This window comes from Eptatretus burgeri, chromosome 9 (assembly GCF_056783735.1).
Source record: "Eptatretus burgeri isolate ZD-2024b chromosome 9, Ebu_testis_v1, whole genome shotgun sequence".
Lineage (NCBI taxonomy): Eukaryota > Metazoa > Chordata > Myxini > Myxiniformes > Myxinidae > Eptatretus > Eptatretus burgeri.
Genome location: NC_140969.1, coordinates 106,458,875 through 106,476,264, shown reverse-complemented (window position 1 = coordinate 106,476,264; position 17,390 = coordinate 106,458,875). Strand labels below are relative to the sequence as shown.

Here is a 17,390-nt window from a genome sequence, read left to right as displayed (position 1 = left end):
CTACCAAAATCACGAATCACTGCTCACCTTCACTCGTTCTATCCTCTTTTTTCCCCTCCTGGAACAAACTCCCACACTCTCTTCACTCCCACTCTTCCCTCCATGTCTTCAAAACAGCTCTTCACCACCACCTCTTATCTTCCCCCATCCAAATCCTCGATCTTTTCTACCCCCGATAATCCACCCAAGCCCACTTCCTTCATTTCTCCTGCTTTCCTTCCTGAAAGTCCCTGTAGTGTCCATATTGTTTTCCCTATGTACCACCCCCTCTCCCTTTCACAGTTCTCATGTTTCCGTTCCCCACTGTTTGTGCTTCCTTCTCATCTCGTCTCCTGCTCCCTTTGTTATACTGTTATCGATTCGGCGGTGGTGGCAATCGCACCCTACTCTTGACAGCCAAATGTTGAAGATTCGGCATCACTTAACAGCTCCGCCGTCTCAGGGGTTACAACGCCGGCTAGTTTGGCACAGGCCTCGGGTCACGTGCCTCGGATCACGATACCAACGTACATCTGGGCCACACCAGTTGGGGAAATAGACCCCGGCTACAGACTGGGTTTGTCAGAGACCGAGTGAAGTCTGCCAGTCCGTAGCCCGTTTGGTTTTAAATACAAATCGAGCAGATTGTTCCTCAGCATGGCACGAATAAACTCAAGGTGGCAACTATCATACGAATCAGCCAGATTTATTGGGCACACATCGGGGAGCACAACACAAGCAAAGCATTCACGACAATGTTATAATTAAGTTATAACCCGCTCTTAACTAGGGAGCTACGGATACAGGTTTTGAAGGGGGCCCTAGCAAGATAAACCTTAGACAACATGCAGACAAGACACGGAGTACTTGGTAGTGCCTCATGGACGAGAGGAAAAGTGTCGAAGGCACGAATGCACCTCGTGAGAAGCCGATGTCAACGGATTCGAGCACGCCGCGTGGCAAGATGGTGCTCGTACTCCTTCTCCCGGCACCGCTTGCGCACCAGCGTGGCAAGATCGCGCTCGTACTCTTATCGGCACCGCTTGCACACACAGCCTCGGCGCGTCCAGCCCCCGTAAGGTCGACGGCACAAGACAGTCAGATCGATGGTGGGTTCCAGTTGGTTTCTCCCAAGGTCCAGTATACAAATCCAGGCCTGGCCTCTTCACCAGACTTGGCCAAATTGGGGTGTTGGGCTCCACAGGTGGATCGATGGGATTACAAGATGTGTCGAGCCATGCAGTGAGTAAGGACAGTCAGAGGCTCCGTGACTGGACTCCGGATGAACCTGTCAAACACCTCCTCACAAAGTCGATCGCCGACTCACACAAGCCGTTCCCAGACCGACAAAGCAGCCAGTTCCTTTTACAGCAGATCGCAGACTCGACACTAGCCGTTTCTTCAGACCGACAAAGTAGCCAGTTCCTTTTACAGCAGATCGCAGACTCGACACTAGCCGTTTCTTCAGACCGACAAAGCAGCCAGTTCCTTTTACAGCAGATCGCAGACTCGACACTAACCGTTTCTTCCTTGCCTTCCCGGCGCTCGCTCTTCTGGAACGCCTCCGGGGATACGTGATTGGTCCATCCCTCCAGTCCACAGCCGCTCTCCACCAATGGGCTGCCGACACGTCTCGCCGACCGACACCCAGGGCGCCGGGTCGGGGCTAGCTAAGAGGGGGGCAGGAAGAAGAAGGAGCCGCCTCTCGGTACACCACCACTGTATGAACAATGGACAGCCTGCTACACCTCCCGACACACTTGTAACATCCAATTACCAAACAACCTGGCTAAACATGCATTTAAGGGGGGATCTGGGCTGATCCTATATTTAATAACCCACTAAGGGCCCTTTTCCGCAACAATACGTTCTGTGTGTTAGCTCTGATACGAGCCTCGATACTGTGTCGAAAAAAAAAGTAAAAAAAAAAAAAATAAATTACCCCCGTGTGGGGGTGACGGTCATCTCTATAATACCACAAGTTCTCAATGTTCAGATATGACCGAAGACTACTGCGCAGTTCTACTGCGCAGCTCGACTGCAAAGTTCTACTGCACAGCTCGAACTGCACAGTTTGGTTAAAGATGACTCGGCATTTTGGCGCGTGAGCACAAAATTATATCTCGGTAGAGATGACCTAAAAACGGCTCGGTAATCAAAGAATAGATAAGGCTCCCGATCAAGATAATATGCACCCGAGAGTAGTGATGAAGGTGGCTGAGCAGGTAAGCGAGATAACATATTTTCAATAGTTCCCTGGAGTCAGGACAGGTACTGGAGGATTGGAGAGTAGCAAATGTAACACCATTATTTAATAAAGGATCCAGAGAAGAATTGGGAAACTATAGACCTGTTAGTTTGACTTCAGTTGTGGGGAAGGAGTTGGAGACATTAATTAGGGACCAGATGAGGAACCATTTAAACAAATACAAACTAATTAAAGGTTGTCAGCATGGGTTTACCAAAGGTAGTTCCTGTCTGACAAATATTTTAGAGTTCTATGAAGCAGTGTCTGATTGGGTGGATGATGGAAAGGCAATGGACATAGTATATCTAGACTTTAAGAAGGCATTTGATAAGGTACCACATTGGAGGTTGCTAACCAAAGTGAGAGCTTGTGGAGTGACTTGTCAGGAAGCTAAATTAATTGCAAACTGGCTTAGTGTTAGGAAGCAAAGAGTGGCTGTGAGTGGGAGATGTAAGTAGTGGGGTACCTCACGGATCAGTACTCTGACCATTATTATTAGCTTATCTGGATTTTACATTTCAGATAAAGGTATTGGCATCGCACACCATCCATTCCTCTCCTTTTGCCGACTTCTCTGGCCAAACCGCCCGGCCTATCCGGCTGAAATGTGGCAGCAACGTTCCTCTCCTGACTGCTAACAGGAATTGCAAAGCTCGTTCTGGTCACATGACAGTAAATTTCTTAAATCTTCTCCAGATCCACCAGTCAGAGTGCTACCAAATTTGGGTTCCAACATTCGGCCAGGGTAGGGATGTTAAATGACGGAGGTAATGCTGAACAATTGACCGGAAGTGTGTCAAAGTGACCGGTGACAAAAACCGGAAGTGACCGGTTCCGCAAATTCCTTCCAAAATCTTCTTCTCTGGACCCACCAGTCAGAATGCTAACAAATTTGGGTTACAACATTAGGCTAGGGTCGTGTTGTTAAATTGCGGAGACCATACCGATCACATGACCGGAAGAGTGTCAAAATGGCAAGCTTTGTAAATTTTTTTTAGAAAATTACATAAATTCCTTCAAATATCTTACTCTCCAGACCTACCAGTAAGAATGGCACCAAATTTGGGTTACAATTTTAGGCCAGGGCCCAGATAAGCTACAGGTCCAGTGGTCCTATTTTTCATGATTTATATCAACAATTTGGATAATGGGGTAAAGAGTAAGTTTTTCCAAATTTGCAGATGACACAAAGTTTGGAGGTGAGGTGGATAGCAGAGGGGGTGGTGATCAGATAGAGGAAAGTATTGATACTTGTATAGATTGGGCAAAAGATTGGCAGATGGAATTTAACCTGAGCAAGTGTAAGGTGTTGGGGATGGGAAAGAACAATGAAAATAGAGATTACAGGATGTAAGGAATAATTTTGGAGCGTGTCACACAGAAGCATCTGGGGGTGGTAATACATACGGGAGGTAAACAGGCAGCACAGGGCCAGGCAGCAAAAAGTAAAGCAAATAGGGTTTGAGGCTGTATTCGGAGGGGGATCATATATAAATCAAAAGGTGATGTTAACATTGTACAGGAATTTAGTGAGGGTCACATCTAGACTATTGTGTGCAGTTTTTGTCACCACAACTCAAGGACATAGATGCCATCGAGAGGGTTCAGCGTAGGGTTATTAGATTGATTCCGGGCCTAGTTCAACTCAGCTATGAGGAACGGCTGAAAGAGACAGGGCTTCATACACTAGAAAGGAGATGGTTATGAGGAGATATGATGGAGATGTTTAAGATAATGAAAGGTAGAGATAAAACAAGTGAAGATGAATTATTCAACAGAGTAGACAGTGATAGGACAAGGGGGGTCATAGCCTGAGAGTAAAGAAGAGGAGAGTTAAGATGGTAGTAAGGTAGGGGACTTTCACTCAGAGAGTAGTTAATGCATGGAATGGTCTCCCTGGAAAGGTAGTGGCAGCAGAAACAGGAGATAAGTTTAAATTAGAATTAGATAGGTACCTGGAAGTTATGGAGATAGAGGGGTATTGATCAGACTTTTAGGTAGTTTGAGCATTGATGGGTGATTGTGTACGGAGTGCTGTTGGTGGGGTTCTCGTCAAGGGGTGTTGTGTGGTTGATATTGTGTGTTTTTAACCAAGACAGTCTACACGTTGGCCCCCTCCCCTAAAAATACAAAAATAACTCCAAAAAAACACTTTATTAAATATATATATTTTTGCATTTTTCTTCTTTTGATTTGGTGTTGATGAATTGCTGTGGTGTTGGTGGTGCCAACATGATGGACTGAATAGCCTCCACCTGCATTTAAATTCCTTGTGGTGTAACGGTGAAAGCGTCTGCTCCGAGTCCACAAGGACAGTGGTTTGAACTCCGGCCAAGTCATACCTATTAAACCGGTATGTGGTGTTTCCCTGCACGACGCTTGGCATTTGAAAAGAGTATGGACGAGAAAAGAGTATCAGACAAGTTTGTAATAGTGCAAGCTTTGATAAGCCTCATGGCCTCCTGTGTCAAGTCCCTTGCAAGGGAATTCGTATTATTACATTGGTCCACCATAGAGGAAGGTGGGTATATTTGGATTCGCAGTCAAGTTGTTGAATATGCAGCAAATTGGGTTGCATTTCTGAATGCACAGTTCAGCAAGATGACCAAGTACATCGCAGCCAGGCTGAAGAGATTAGAGGAAAGTAGAATTGCGTGACTGAAACTTTGACAGCCATCATAAGAGGGATTAAACTTAATGCAATGACTTGCTGACATTACCTCTTCCAGTCCGAGATCCAACACTGCATGCAAAACTTCCATCGAAGCAACGAGTACTGTTATGAGCAACGTACTGCAACAAGTCCCCAAAATGGACAAAATAAAGTCACATTTATTGATCTACAAAAGTCAACCGAGCAGAGACAACCGAGGGTGTAGGGGTTGGATCAAGACCCGATTGCAATCAAAGCAAGATCAAGCTAGGGGGTTGTAAGAGTGCGAGAGAACAGCATACAAAAGGAGAGAATCTGCAGAAAATCGTCTGATCCATCAGAAAGGGCAAGGTCCACTTCCTACAAGGAGACAAAACATGCAACATTGTGACATCACATTCAACACATGAGAATTTGCACAAGAAAATCTTTGAGGAGGTTTGTTGGTGCATCAATCATACTTGTGTGACATCTATTCTTCCTCCACCGATTCGACAGATCATTTGCATTCCTGGTGTTTTCCAACAAAAGAGTTGAAAAGTTAACTTGAATATCCGATCATATTTATTGACAGGTTTTAGAAATGCACGATCCCAGCCAAGAATAATCTGATGAAACTCCGTGACACAATGATGACCCACAAGTGAATGTCAGTCGGTTTCACACCCTCGAAACAATGGCATTCTCCACGATGAACTCAGTCATGTTGTCACATCGAGCTCATTGGGACAATTTAACTGGACATCCAACCACACAACCAACCACTAGAATTTATAGAACACAGAATTACCACACGCAACTATATAATTCAATTGAAATAGAATAAAGATTTTAAAGGTTGTAGAAAAAAAAAATCTTGGAAGGATTACCGCCATTGATGCAGCGTCTTTTACACCACCTTATTTAACACATTACATTAGTTTTGAGAAAAGGTACCAGGCAATGCCGGCTCCCTCATCTCACACACCCCTTGCTCTCCCTCATCCCACACACCCCTTACCCTCCCTCATCTCACACACCCCTTGATCTCCCTCATCCCACACACCCCTTGCTCTCCCTCATCCCACACACCCCTTACCCTCCCTCATCCCACACCTTCCCCTGTCTCCTCCCTCATCCCACGCACCCCTTGCCCTCCCTCATCCCACGCACCACTTACCCTCCCTCATCCCACGCACCCGTTACCCTCCCTCATCCCCCGCACCCCTTAACCTCCCTCATCCCCCGCACCCCTTGCCTTCCCTCATCCCAAACACCCCTTGCCTTCCCTCATCCCAAACACCCCTTGCCTTCCCTCATCCCACACACCCCTTACCCTCCCCATCCCACACCTTCCCCTGCCTCCTCGCTCATCCCACACCTTCCCCTGCCTCCTCCTTCATCCCACACACCCCTTGCTCTCCCTCATCCCACACACCCCTTGCTCTCCCTCATCCCACATACCCCTTGCTCTCCCTCATCCCACACACCCCTTGCTCTCCCTCATCCCACACACCCCTTGCTCTCCCTCATCCCACACACCCCTTGCCCTCCCTCCTCCCTCATCCCCCACACCCCTTGCCCTCCCTCCTCCCTCATACCCCTTGCCCTCCCTCCTCCCACGCACCCCTTGCGTCCCTCACCCCACGCACCACTTACCCTCCCTCATCCAACACACCCATTACCCTCCCTCATCCCCCGCACCCCTTTCCCTCCCTCATCCCCCGCACCCCTTGCACTCCCTCATCCCCCACACCCCTTGCACTCCCTCATCCCCCACACCCCTTGCACTCCCTCATCCCCCACACCCCTTGCCCTCCCTCATCCCACACACCCCTTGCTCTCCCTCATCCCACACACCCCTTTGCTCTCCCTCATCCCACACCCCTTGCCCTCCCTCCTCCCACACACCCCTTTGCTCTCCCTCATCCCCCACACCCCTTGCCCTCCCTTCTCCCACACACCCCTTGCCCTCCCTTCTCCCACACACCCCTTGCCCTCCACTCCTCCATTTTCCCACCCACTCCTTGTTGGCTGTTTAATTAATACCAGGTGAGGTTGACTCAGCCTGTCATCCTTCCAAGGTCGGCAAAATGAGTACCAGCTTGCTGAGACGATTGAGCCATTCGAGTAACCTGCGTCGGAGTGGTGACCCGTCCAGGATTATACCCAATAGCCCAGGAGACTGCTTCGGCAGTACCAATGCTCTGTTCAGAGTATGGTCCCAATGGATGGATGTGTGCATGCGTGATTGGGTCGACATTCCGTACAATTTGCCAAATTCATAGCCAAAGTACCGCTAAACTGCAGATTTGTGTCCGATTCGTATTCAAAATATAATATTCATTGAAATCAAGTTGTTCCTTCATCATGAACTGGTCCGTAGACAGTGTGAACCGATTGTTTAATCCTGCTTTTTGTTTCGTGTGCGTGGGGTAAAAATCCCTTATAACTTCTATAGGTGAGCGACACCATAAACGATGGTCACCAAACAACAACAACAACAATTTTTGTTTTGATAAGTTTCTCAGATCTTACAGCAAGCCGTTCTGCCAGTACCGACTTCTGCTTGTCAGTCAGCTGAGAATGTGTCACCAGCAGATCGTTGATGTTGACGATGATGTCGCTTGCAGCATAACCATCGCTCAGGAGTCCCTGTAAAGAAACACGAGATTCTAAAAGAGAAAACCAGCAACAGGTTTCATGGCAGCAACGGGGAGCAGATCTTCTTCATGAAATGCACATTTTGCGATGGAAAGCTACGTACACGGAGTATGAATGATAAACGAATACAAAGCATCGTTTGCATAAAACGGAGCACGAGTCAAACTCGGAGCCTGAAACCCTTCACACATTTATTGGAGATTGTACAAATACACCACCAGGATAGATCTCTCCTGAGCACAACCTTTTTTTCCACCATGTGTAAACATGCTGGACGTCCAGCTTAACGTTTCTCTTTGAAGAATGGTTTAGTCCACAAATAGTGGGGCAGATAACAGCAATTTTTGAGAGGAATCGTGCAAATGATGATACAAGCATCAAATTTGGCACATTTGTTCTCCAGGGGATTCTAATCAAATCTGCCTGATTGACCACTTGAAAATCCAAATTTTGAAGAAAAAAAAAAAAGTTAAAAAAAAGTCAAGATCACGAATCAATGTTGGATGCTGGCTGAGATTGGTGAATGTTTCAGAAACATCATCAAAGACGTTCCAAGTCTGCTATGCAGTTTTCTTCCCTTTACCGCAGAAGGCAGACACGACATCACATCCAGTGAACGCATGGAAGTATGGGATCCCTCGAGCTTTCTCAGGCCCTATTGCAGAAACTACCTCATGGACTGGAATCCATCGTGCCTTGGCTCCTTGGCCAAAGGCAATCCACATGTTCTCAAGACCTAGTTCCTGTAAGGATGGCAGTACAGATATTGCTATGACTAGTACGTCCGTGTCATTAGCCTTGATGATAATGGACTTGCATCCGTCGTTGCATCCCTGGCGTGTACAAATATTTGAGTGTCAGCTTCTTCATGACAACATGGAGACACAGCATCCAGTGACTTCCTTGTGTTGCTAATGGCATCTTCTCCTTTTGTGACAATGACTGTGCTTGTCGTCTGTGCTTCACACATCTTTTCCACAAGGAAGTGAAACAGCTCAGTCTTGTTGCTGTCATCTCGAAGAAAGCTTCTCCAGTTACTTGGGGTCTTACTGGTTCCTGTCACTCTTATTCTGATTCCTTGCCCCCTTTTCGACCTTGCCTCGGACTTCAGACTTGACTTCTTGTACACATCAAACACTACGTCCACCCTCTCGTACCTGGCACCATAGGATTCCACCTTTGGGATGATGTCTTCTTTAGCAGAGTCATCAAATATCTTTGAAGTGTGTGGAGGTAGGGCATTGATAAGTGCTGAGCCATCAATGATGACTGCATCTCCCCTTGGTTCTCTGTCTGGGATGTTCACTTGCACTTCAAGCATTTCAGCCAACTGTGACTTCAAATTTTTTTGAAGTTTTTTTATTTTCAAATTTTTCAAAATTTGGATTTTCAAATGGCCAATCGGGCAGATTTGATCAGAAAGCCCTGCAGAATAGAAATGCCAAATCTGATGCTTGTATCATAATTTGCACGATTTTTCTACTATCTACGACACTAAAAGGATGTTCCCTTTTTTCAAGGCAGGCCCGAGGCTCGACTAATATGAGGGCAGATATTTGTAATCTGTTCAGGGTGCTGGCGATAGCTTGCCTACTCTTCACCAAAGACACCGTCGGATCTTTAAAGTCCACCGATTAGTGCTGGCAGACGGGACCCAAGATTTAACTTCCATCTGAGGGATAAATCACCGTACCGGTGAAACACTGATGACAGTTTATAGCTGGGTCGGGATTCATACCCAGGCTAGACCTCCTAGAGGCAAGTGTGCGCATCTCTCGGCAATCCTGTCAGCCCACTGAAGCTGTTATAATAATGTAACGATCGGGGTCCGGCTATGTACGTCAGACCTCCGGGACGCAGTGTTACCGAGGGTGGTTTGCATTATGGGGGATTTATGGTGAAGATAGTAAGTTATTTGCTTTTATATTTTTCTCAATTTTGGGGTATTTGTAATATGAGTAGGGGGGATATTTAACGGGTTGAGTGATCACCACCAAACTTGGTTTGCATAGCATAGGCCCCTATGATGTTCATGATGACAAAGAACAATGAAGTGATTAGCTTCAATTGATTTTGAGATTTAAAATGAATTGGGGGGGAGGGTAATCTATTTAACCATGTAAATTGATCGTGACAAAATTTCAAGGGTAGTGTAGGCCGAGCTGTTGGGGGAGTGAAATAGGGGTAGGGTGGGAGTGGGGGATGGAGGTGAGGGGAAGACGATCGGGGTTAGTTGTGTTTGTCATCTTGAGAACAGTACAGTGGGGACATAGTACGTGGACCGCCCCCTCCCCTCCCCAACTTGCATGTGGGCCCCCCGAACGTGCACATACTTGAAAGATCTTTTATGCCCTTATTACTGACAACTCCATGACAGTTTTTTCTGTTGACCAAGTTCCAACCCAAAGCTACCTTAAGAGTCTTGTTGATCTTATCATAAGAGTTTGATTTGCAGGCATCAATCACTCCGGTAATCCTCTCCTCCGGAACAGTCTGATTGGAAGGAAGAAAATAAAGAGGTCAAGCTCATTCTCAAAGCGGGGTTCTTAATTAACAAAAGCTAAATAAATGTTTTGGAATTTTCCAATGACTGAGTTTGTGAGCACGAGAAAAGGAAAACAGATTCAAACGAGAAGGGCACTCGGTAGAGCACGTACCTCCGCCACGAGAACATATCAGGCCCATTACATTTTTGAAATATCATGCTACATCACGTTGTTGGCCCAATCTTTCAATGGTGAAGAATCACTTTAAAAATATATATAATTCTCGTATCCGGATCTGGATTCAGATCTTCACCAAAATTGAATGAATTCTTCCTCGTCACAAACCCAAAGTGTCCACCAAGTTTCGTCCAAATCCGTACACAACTTCTTGAGATGTTGTGCTGTACATCGTTTTTAGCCCCATCTCTCAATAGTGAAGAATCACTTAAAAATTGTTGTACCCAGAACCGGATCTTCACCAAAAATCTAATCAGTTTGTCCTCGTCACACAGCCAACATCTCCCCCAAATATCATCCGAATCCATCCACAACTTTGAGATTTATTTTTTCCTGTTTCCTGGAGAGTTTGGCTGCTCATATGAGAGCAAATATAAAAAATATATATTTATAAAAATAAAAATATAAATATAAAATATATAAAATATAAAATCATATAAAAAAACCAAACAAACAAACAAGATGTTGTCATGAAAAGCATGATACTTGCAAGATGCACCCCCCTCTCCAAAGGTTGCCATGCATACATCAAATTGTCCATTTCATTAAGATTAAAATTGGCAATCTTAAAGCTCAGGTCAGGTCAATCGGATGGAAATTGATTATTTTTCAGATGAAATTTGATTATTTTAGAAGTTTGACCTTGAGTTGACCTTTGACATTTTGATCTTAAAAAGGTGTTTTCCCAATTCAGTGATGGACTATGCAATTGCTCTTTAATTTTCGAATGAATAGGATGTAAATTGATGATTTTTCAGTTGAAAATTGATTTTAGATGTTTGCCCTTGAGGTAACCTTTGACCTTTTGATCTCAAGAATAGTTGGTTTCCCATTTCAGTAGTGCACGGTGCAATTGCTGTTTAATCTTCAACTCAATCGGATGAAAAATGATAATTTTCGAAATCAAGCCAATGTTGACCTTTTGGCCGATGTTGACCTTAAAAATAATTGGTGGTTGAATTCAGTGACCAGATATGAAAATCCTCTTCAAATTTCAAGTCAATCGGATGAAAATTAAGGATTTTAGAAATCTCACCAACGTTGTTGACCTTTTGACCTCAAAAACAATAGGCTTCTCACTTATGAGAAACTCTACCATGTGGTGAAGTTTCGTAAAGATCGGTTTAAAATTGTTACTTGGAGGCGATTCACAGACAGACAGACAGACAGACAGACTAATAAAATCGACTAATCAAGATACTTGAAATATCTTTGATTTTGCAAGTGACAAACTAGAAGGACACTCGGAAGAGTGTATATTTCCGACACACAATGCCTCATCCAGTAGGAGTAGAACATATCTGGCCCAATACATTTTACAACTGGAAGGGCACTCAGTGGAACGCATACCTTCGCCCTGTTATGCCTGATCCACGAGAACATATCTGGCCCAATACATTTTTGACATATCGTGCTATATCTCGTTTTTGAGCCCCATCTCTGAATTATGAAGAATCACTTTAAAAAATTGGGTAGTTGGATCCGGATCTTCAAAATTGAATCAATTCTTTGTCACACACCCAAGGTATCCACCGAATTTCATCTGAATCCGTCGACAACTTTTTGAGATATCGTGTCGACAAAGACAAGATAACATAATCTCCTTCCACCTTCGGTGGCGGAGGTAAAGATAATAACAAGCACCGAGCCACCTTTTAAGGCGATCAGAATCACTTGACTTGCTCGACTTCCCACACTTTTCTTTTTGTGAACATCACAAAGGGTGAAGATGCTCCTTGCTTGTGAAACATCCAGACCAACTGCTCAGCTTCACTCCTTTGCTCCTTTTCTCTCTCACATGCTGGACTTCCTTCCCTCATCAGTTAAATCCTGCTCTTCCCATCAGGGCTTCAGGTTGGCAGCACAACACTTCATCAAATCACCCTCCATCTCCACCCAAGATCTTTTCTACCCCAACATACATACATTTCCTTCCCACTCCTCTCTTCTGCTTATCCATTCCCACAATTGATTTGTTCACCTGCTATGCCATTGCCCCATTGTGATCCCTTTCTCCCATATAACACCTCACTCTCCCATGAACCTATGTTTTGGATTTAAAAATAAAATCCCATGTGTCAAAGGGTGCTTACGAACAAGCTAGAACATAATACTGTACATTCTAAACCAATCATTGAAGGCCATGCTGAATGTACCCACCAACATGCCATCAAATAGGAACAAGGAAATAGGAATGGAACGTTGAATAAATTGTTGAACAATGATGTCAAGAGTTGCTGTAGCTGTGTCCAATAAGCTGATTCCAATGATAATTGAGGTAACACTGGTCAACAAGCATATTATGAGACTAAGGATTCGTCACTCCTTGGGTGTCGTTTCCCTGGTCTCTGTTTATGCTCTGATTGAGGCGAGTGATCTCACCGTGAAGGATGCATTCTATGCCACGCTTGAGTCTGTGGTTGATCATTGCCCGAGGCGAGATATACACTTCGAGTCTTGGGAGATTTCAATGCATCGACTGGAACTGATAGGGATGGTTATGAGGTGTGTGTTGGTCCCTATGGTTCTGGAACTGTGAACCTGAATAGCACTAAGTTCCTTGACTTTGCAAGAAGTCATGGACTTAGGGTGGCTGGTTCATGGTTTCAGCGCCCACAGGCTCATCGCTGGACTTGGTATTCCAATGCTGGTGATGTGGCAAAGGAGATTGACCATGTCCTCGTTGATGGTTGCTGGAGGATAATCCAGAACTGCAGGGTCTACCGGAGTGCTCAGTTCCTCAATACTAACCACAGGCTTGTTATAGCAACTCTGAAGTTGCAGCTTAAATCCAGGAGAATGGTACCATCCCAGCCTCAAGCCTGGTGTTGGCGCAGTGGTTAGGGCAGCGGCTTGGGATCCAAAAGGTCCTGAGTTCAAGCCCCGTTGGGCCACTGGATTAATACACCAGGGGGTTGACTCAGTCTGTCATCCTTCCGAGGTCGGCGAAATGAATACCAGTGTACTGGGCCGGTGTATACCCCGGTTAAAATAGGTGTACCATATCCCTGTGTCATAAGAGGCGACCAGGGTTGCGTCAGGAAGGGCATCCGGCGTAAAACATGTGCCAAATCACTATGCGGATCATACAGATGATCCGCTGTGGCGACCCCTAACGGGAGCAGCCGAAAGAAGAAGAAGAAGAGGTACCATCCCAGCCTCGACTGGATGTTGGCAAGCTCAAGGATGAGAGAGTAGCTGAGGAGTTTGCGAACAGGCTGAGTGTGGATTTGGGAGGTCTGGGTGCTTTGGGAGATCCTGAAGAGTTGTGGAGTGCCTTCAAGACCACCATCCTTGATGTTCCCGGTGGATGTCTTGGAACTCACTGTAGGGAGAAGAAGAATTTTGCCTCTCAAGGGACACTGGCTACCATTGACCAGAGTCGCAGGGCCAGGCTTAATGGCAGAGCTGAGCTGTTCAGGGAGCTAAGGCGTAAAACTGTACATGCACTTTGGGTGGACAAGGAGGCCTATGTGTGAGGAATCTGTGAGGGGGAAGAGCATCACCTGTGGTCAAGCGATTCTCATCCTGCTTTCAGGGGAATTCACGCATTGCGTTTATCCAAGCCCGTCCCTCGGTGGAATGCAGTTAGAGCAGAGGGTGGTTGGCTCTTGACAGAGGAGTCTGAAGTGAAGGCCTGCTGGGCCAGTTATTTTGAGCGGCTGTAACAGGCTGATCCACCAGCTGTCGAGTTGGATGTCAGGGGTGTTACAATACTTATTGCTGACCCTCCAATCAACTGTGGTCCACCTTCGTTTGTGGAAACACAGGCTGCGGTGAACCGGTTGAAATGGGGTAAAGCTCCTGGGATCTGTGGTATCCATGCTGAACTTCTCAAGGCTGGTGGAAATGCTGCACTCGTGTTGTTGCATGCAGTTCTGTGCTCTGCCTGGAACACAGGCATCATCCCAACTGACTGGAAGAGGGACCTTGTTGTCCCTCTCTGGAAAGGGAAGGGTGATCGCCAAGACTGCAACAACTACCGAAGGGTGACGCTGCCCTCAGTGCCGGGCAAGGTCTTTGATCGGATAATTCTTGATCAGCTTCACCACCATCTGCTTGAGCACCAGCGTCCAGAGCAGTCAGGCTTTACATCAAAGAGGTCAATGATTCACCGTATCCTTGCTCTTCCGGTCCTCATGGAACGCAGATGAAAATTTCGGCAGGAGCTGCTCGCAGCCTATGTTGATCTCTATATAGTGTTTAATTCAGTGAATCAGGATGCCCTCTAGAGGATTCTCGGTCTTCGTGGGGTGCCACCAAAACGAATCAATCTGATGTCTGAACTGTACTTTGGTACTAAGAGTTCTGTGAGATTTAGTGATACCATCGTTGACTTATTTCCATTTGTCAATGGGGTTCATCGGGGTGTGTTCTGGCCCTCACACTTTTCAGGGCTTGTGTGGGCTGGATTCTGGGGAGGATGTCGGAGAGATCAAGTTGCGGTGCATCGTTTGGGAATGTCAAGATCTCTGACCTTGATTTCGCAGATGATGCAGTCATCTCTGCAGAGACTATAGATATCCTTTTGGGGGCCCTCGAGGTGCTGAATGAGGAGTCGGAGCCACTGGGATTACGGGTTTCCTGGGTCAAAACTATGATCCAGGCTTTCAATGACATCTTGGATACTGCTGTCCTGTCTGTACCTGTTTTTGGTGAGGATGTTGAGGTCACGGAGAGATTCACTTACCTTTGCAGTGATATTCATGTCTCTGCTGGCTGTGAGCCAGAGGTCAATAGACGACTGGGTCGGGCCTGGGGAGTCATGGATTCACCTGATCATGGGGTGTGGCGCTGCCGGTACCTGTGCGGGAGAACGAAAGTCTGGGTCTTTAGGTCCTTGGTGCTTCCAGTGTTGCTCTACGGATGTGAGACTTGGACTCTGACCAGGGATCTCAGTCTGAGACTTAATTCCTTTAGTGCAAGGTCTCTTCGGAGAATCCTTGGCTATCGCTGGTCGGACTTTGTGTCCAACGAGCGGTTGCTGAGAGATTCAAATGAGATTTGTTACCTCTCTTGTCCGTGAGCATCAGCTGCGGCTGTATGGACATGTGGCTCGTTTTCCTGACACTAATACTCCTCACCAGATTCTCTCAGCGAGAGAGCATCATGAGTGGAGGAGGCCAGTGGGCCGACCATGTGCCTCGTGGTTGCAACAGGTTGATCAACATCTCAAGGAGATGGGAATGGGTCAGGTATCGCCCTCTGGACCTGAAGGGACCACCTCTGGTTAACCCAAGAGACCGCCGTCTGGTGGACGACACCTCAGCACCACTCCGACACTCTTCCGCAATCTGACCCGGGAATGTTACCACGTGATTTCCCTCCTATCATCAAAGATTAGGGGTCCCGAAGGCTTTTGCACCATTCCAGTCATCTGGTGAGCTGCCCTGCCAAATGGGTTTTGAGGTTTTTTTTTGCGTTTTTTGTGTGTTTTGCGGAGTTAAGTGTTTTACGGTGGCTGGAGTGCAAATCTTGCCACCAACCTCCAAATAAGAAGTAACCCAACTGCAGGACGACATCTGCAGACAGTTGGGCACTAGATATGGATGGCCGTTGGCTCACAAGGAGCTCCTTTGCCCTTTGTCAGACTTTGTTTTTAATCCTGCTGGGTGTCCATAACATACACCCTCTTCACCACAAAACCTGGTGGTGGAGACGGTTTAGTCGCCGACAACCCGACCATAAAACAGGTTAGTACAGGTTTGCATGGTACCTGTAAGCAAGTCACAGTTCTGATCTGGCTTGACCTGACAGCAAAAACTGGAAAGACCCAAAAACCGGCAAAATTTTGAAACCCCATGGTGCTACGATAGCTAACATTTTCACTCTGAAAAGTAAGTTGTTCACAAGCCTTCTGAAAAGTTAATCCACAGGAAAAACATATTGCCATGGAAGTGAGGTTGCGCAATCACCAGAGACAAACCTGTGAAGTGGCAAGGCCAATTCGGCATCACCGTGTGGTGTTCTGTCCTTTAGTGCGCATCATTGTTTTTGAAATACCCCCTGTATCCTCGTCGTGTCAAAACGGCCTTCAATATCGCGACAAACTAGTGGTGCTTCGAAAAGGAAACATTTATCGCTCAGTGGTCAGCAAAAAAGTGGAGTTGCTGCGAAAACGTAACATGGGTGTTTCGGTGAAATGTCTGAGTGAAGCGTATGGCATTGGTCCATAAATTTTCTACGATCGAAAGAAACAAAAGGAGCACATATTACCATTTTATGATGAGAATGATTTTATGCTAATGGACAAAAGGAAGTCGTTATATCAGTCAAAGATGGCTGAGGTTGATGTCTTTATGGAGTGGACAGCACCCTTCCACCCCCACCACCCTGTCCTCTGACCACAAAAACCTTGTCCATGGCCGCCCAAACATTGTTCGCAGATGCCCACGCCTTGTCCGCAGCCTCCCATCTCTCAGACGCTGCCTCGCAAATGTTGTACGTGACCGCCCACACCTCATCCACCCAAACTTCGTCCACAAGGGTGGTGATTACATACATATTATATTAAACCTCCGCCATCGAAGATGGACGGAGGTTACTGTTTTCACCCCTGTCTGTTTGTTTGTGAACAGTATTACGGAAAAACTCCTGGACGGATTTCAACAAAACTTGGTGGGGGGGGGGTAGTTAGGCATGGTCCAAGGATCATGCCATTAGATTTTGGACTTGGTCCAAAGTCCAATATGGCCGCGATGGCAGCCATTTTGAAAAAATATTTGAATTTTTGTTTTTGCATTTCTACATGTTTTAAGTGATTTCCAACCCAAAAAAAAAAATTTGTTAGAGAAAAAAAAAACAAAATTTTGCAACTTTTTTTCAAAAAAATTTCGATTTTATTTGAAAAAGATTTGAATTTTTTTTTTTGCATTTATACATGTTTTAAGTGATTTCCAACCCAACCCCCCAAAAAAAATTTGTTAGAGAAAAAAAAATTTGCAACTTTTTTTTCAAAAAAATTTCAATTTTTTTTTTGGCATTTCTACATGCGCGTCGATCTAGTTTAGTTTATTCACTCGTGGTTCAGTAGAGTCTGATCCGTTTTGACCTACAATGAATAGGATATCAGGTTCACTTAAGTGACCCAGCAGTATTGGCGGTGGAGGTTTTGCACTCTACCGAGTGCTCCCCCTCGAGTTTG

The 17,390-nt window shown here is 45.9% G+C and overlaps 1 protein-coding gene across 4 annotated transcripts in view; it reads right to left on the bottom strand.

Annotated features, from left to right (window-relative positions):
* Nucleotides 1–1,318: 1,318 nt before the first annotated feature.
* The window catches only part of RFC4 (replication factor C subunit 4), a 44,636-nt gene continuing 28,564 nt past the window's right edge, over nucleotides 1,319–17,390 (bottom strand). For all 4 annotated transcript variants that reach the window (XM_085896573.1, XM_085896572.1, XM_085896575.1 and 1 more), the window contains 3 exons: nucleotides 9,936–10,016; nucleotides 7,398–7,514; nucleotides 1,319–5,240 (listed from right to left, as the gene is read on the bottom strand). In XM_085896573.1, coding sequence (XP_085752699.1) covers nucleotides 5,148–5,240; nucleotides 7,398–7,514; nucleotides 9,936–10,016 — 291 coding nt within the window. In that variant the 3' untranslated portion in view covers nucleotides 1,319–5,147. The remainder of the gene's footprint in view (nucleotides 5,241–7,397; nucleotides 7,515–9,935; nucleotides 10,017–17,390) is intronic.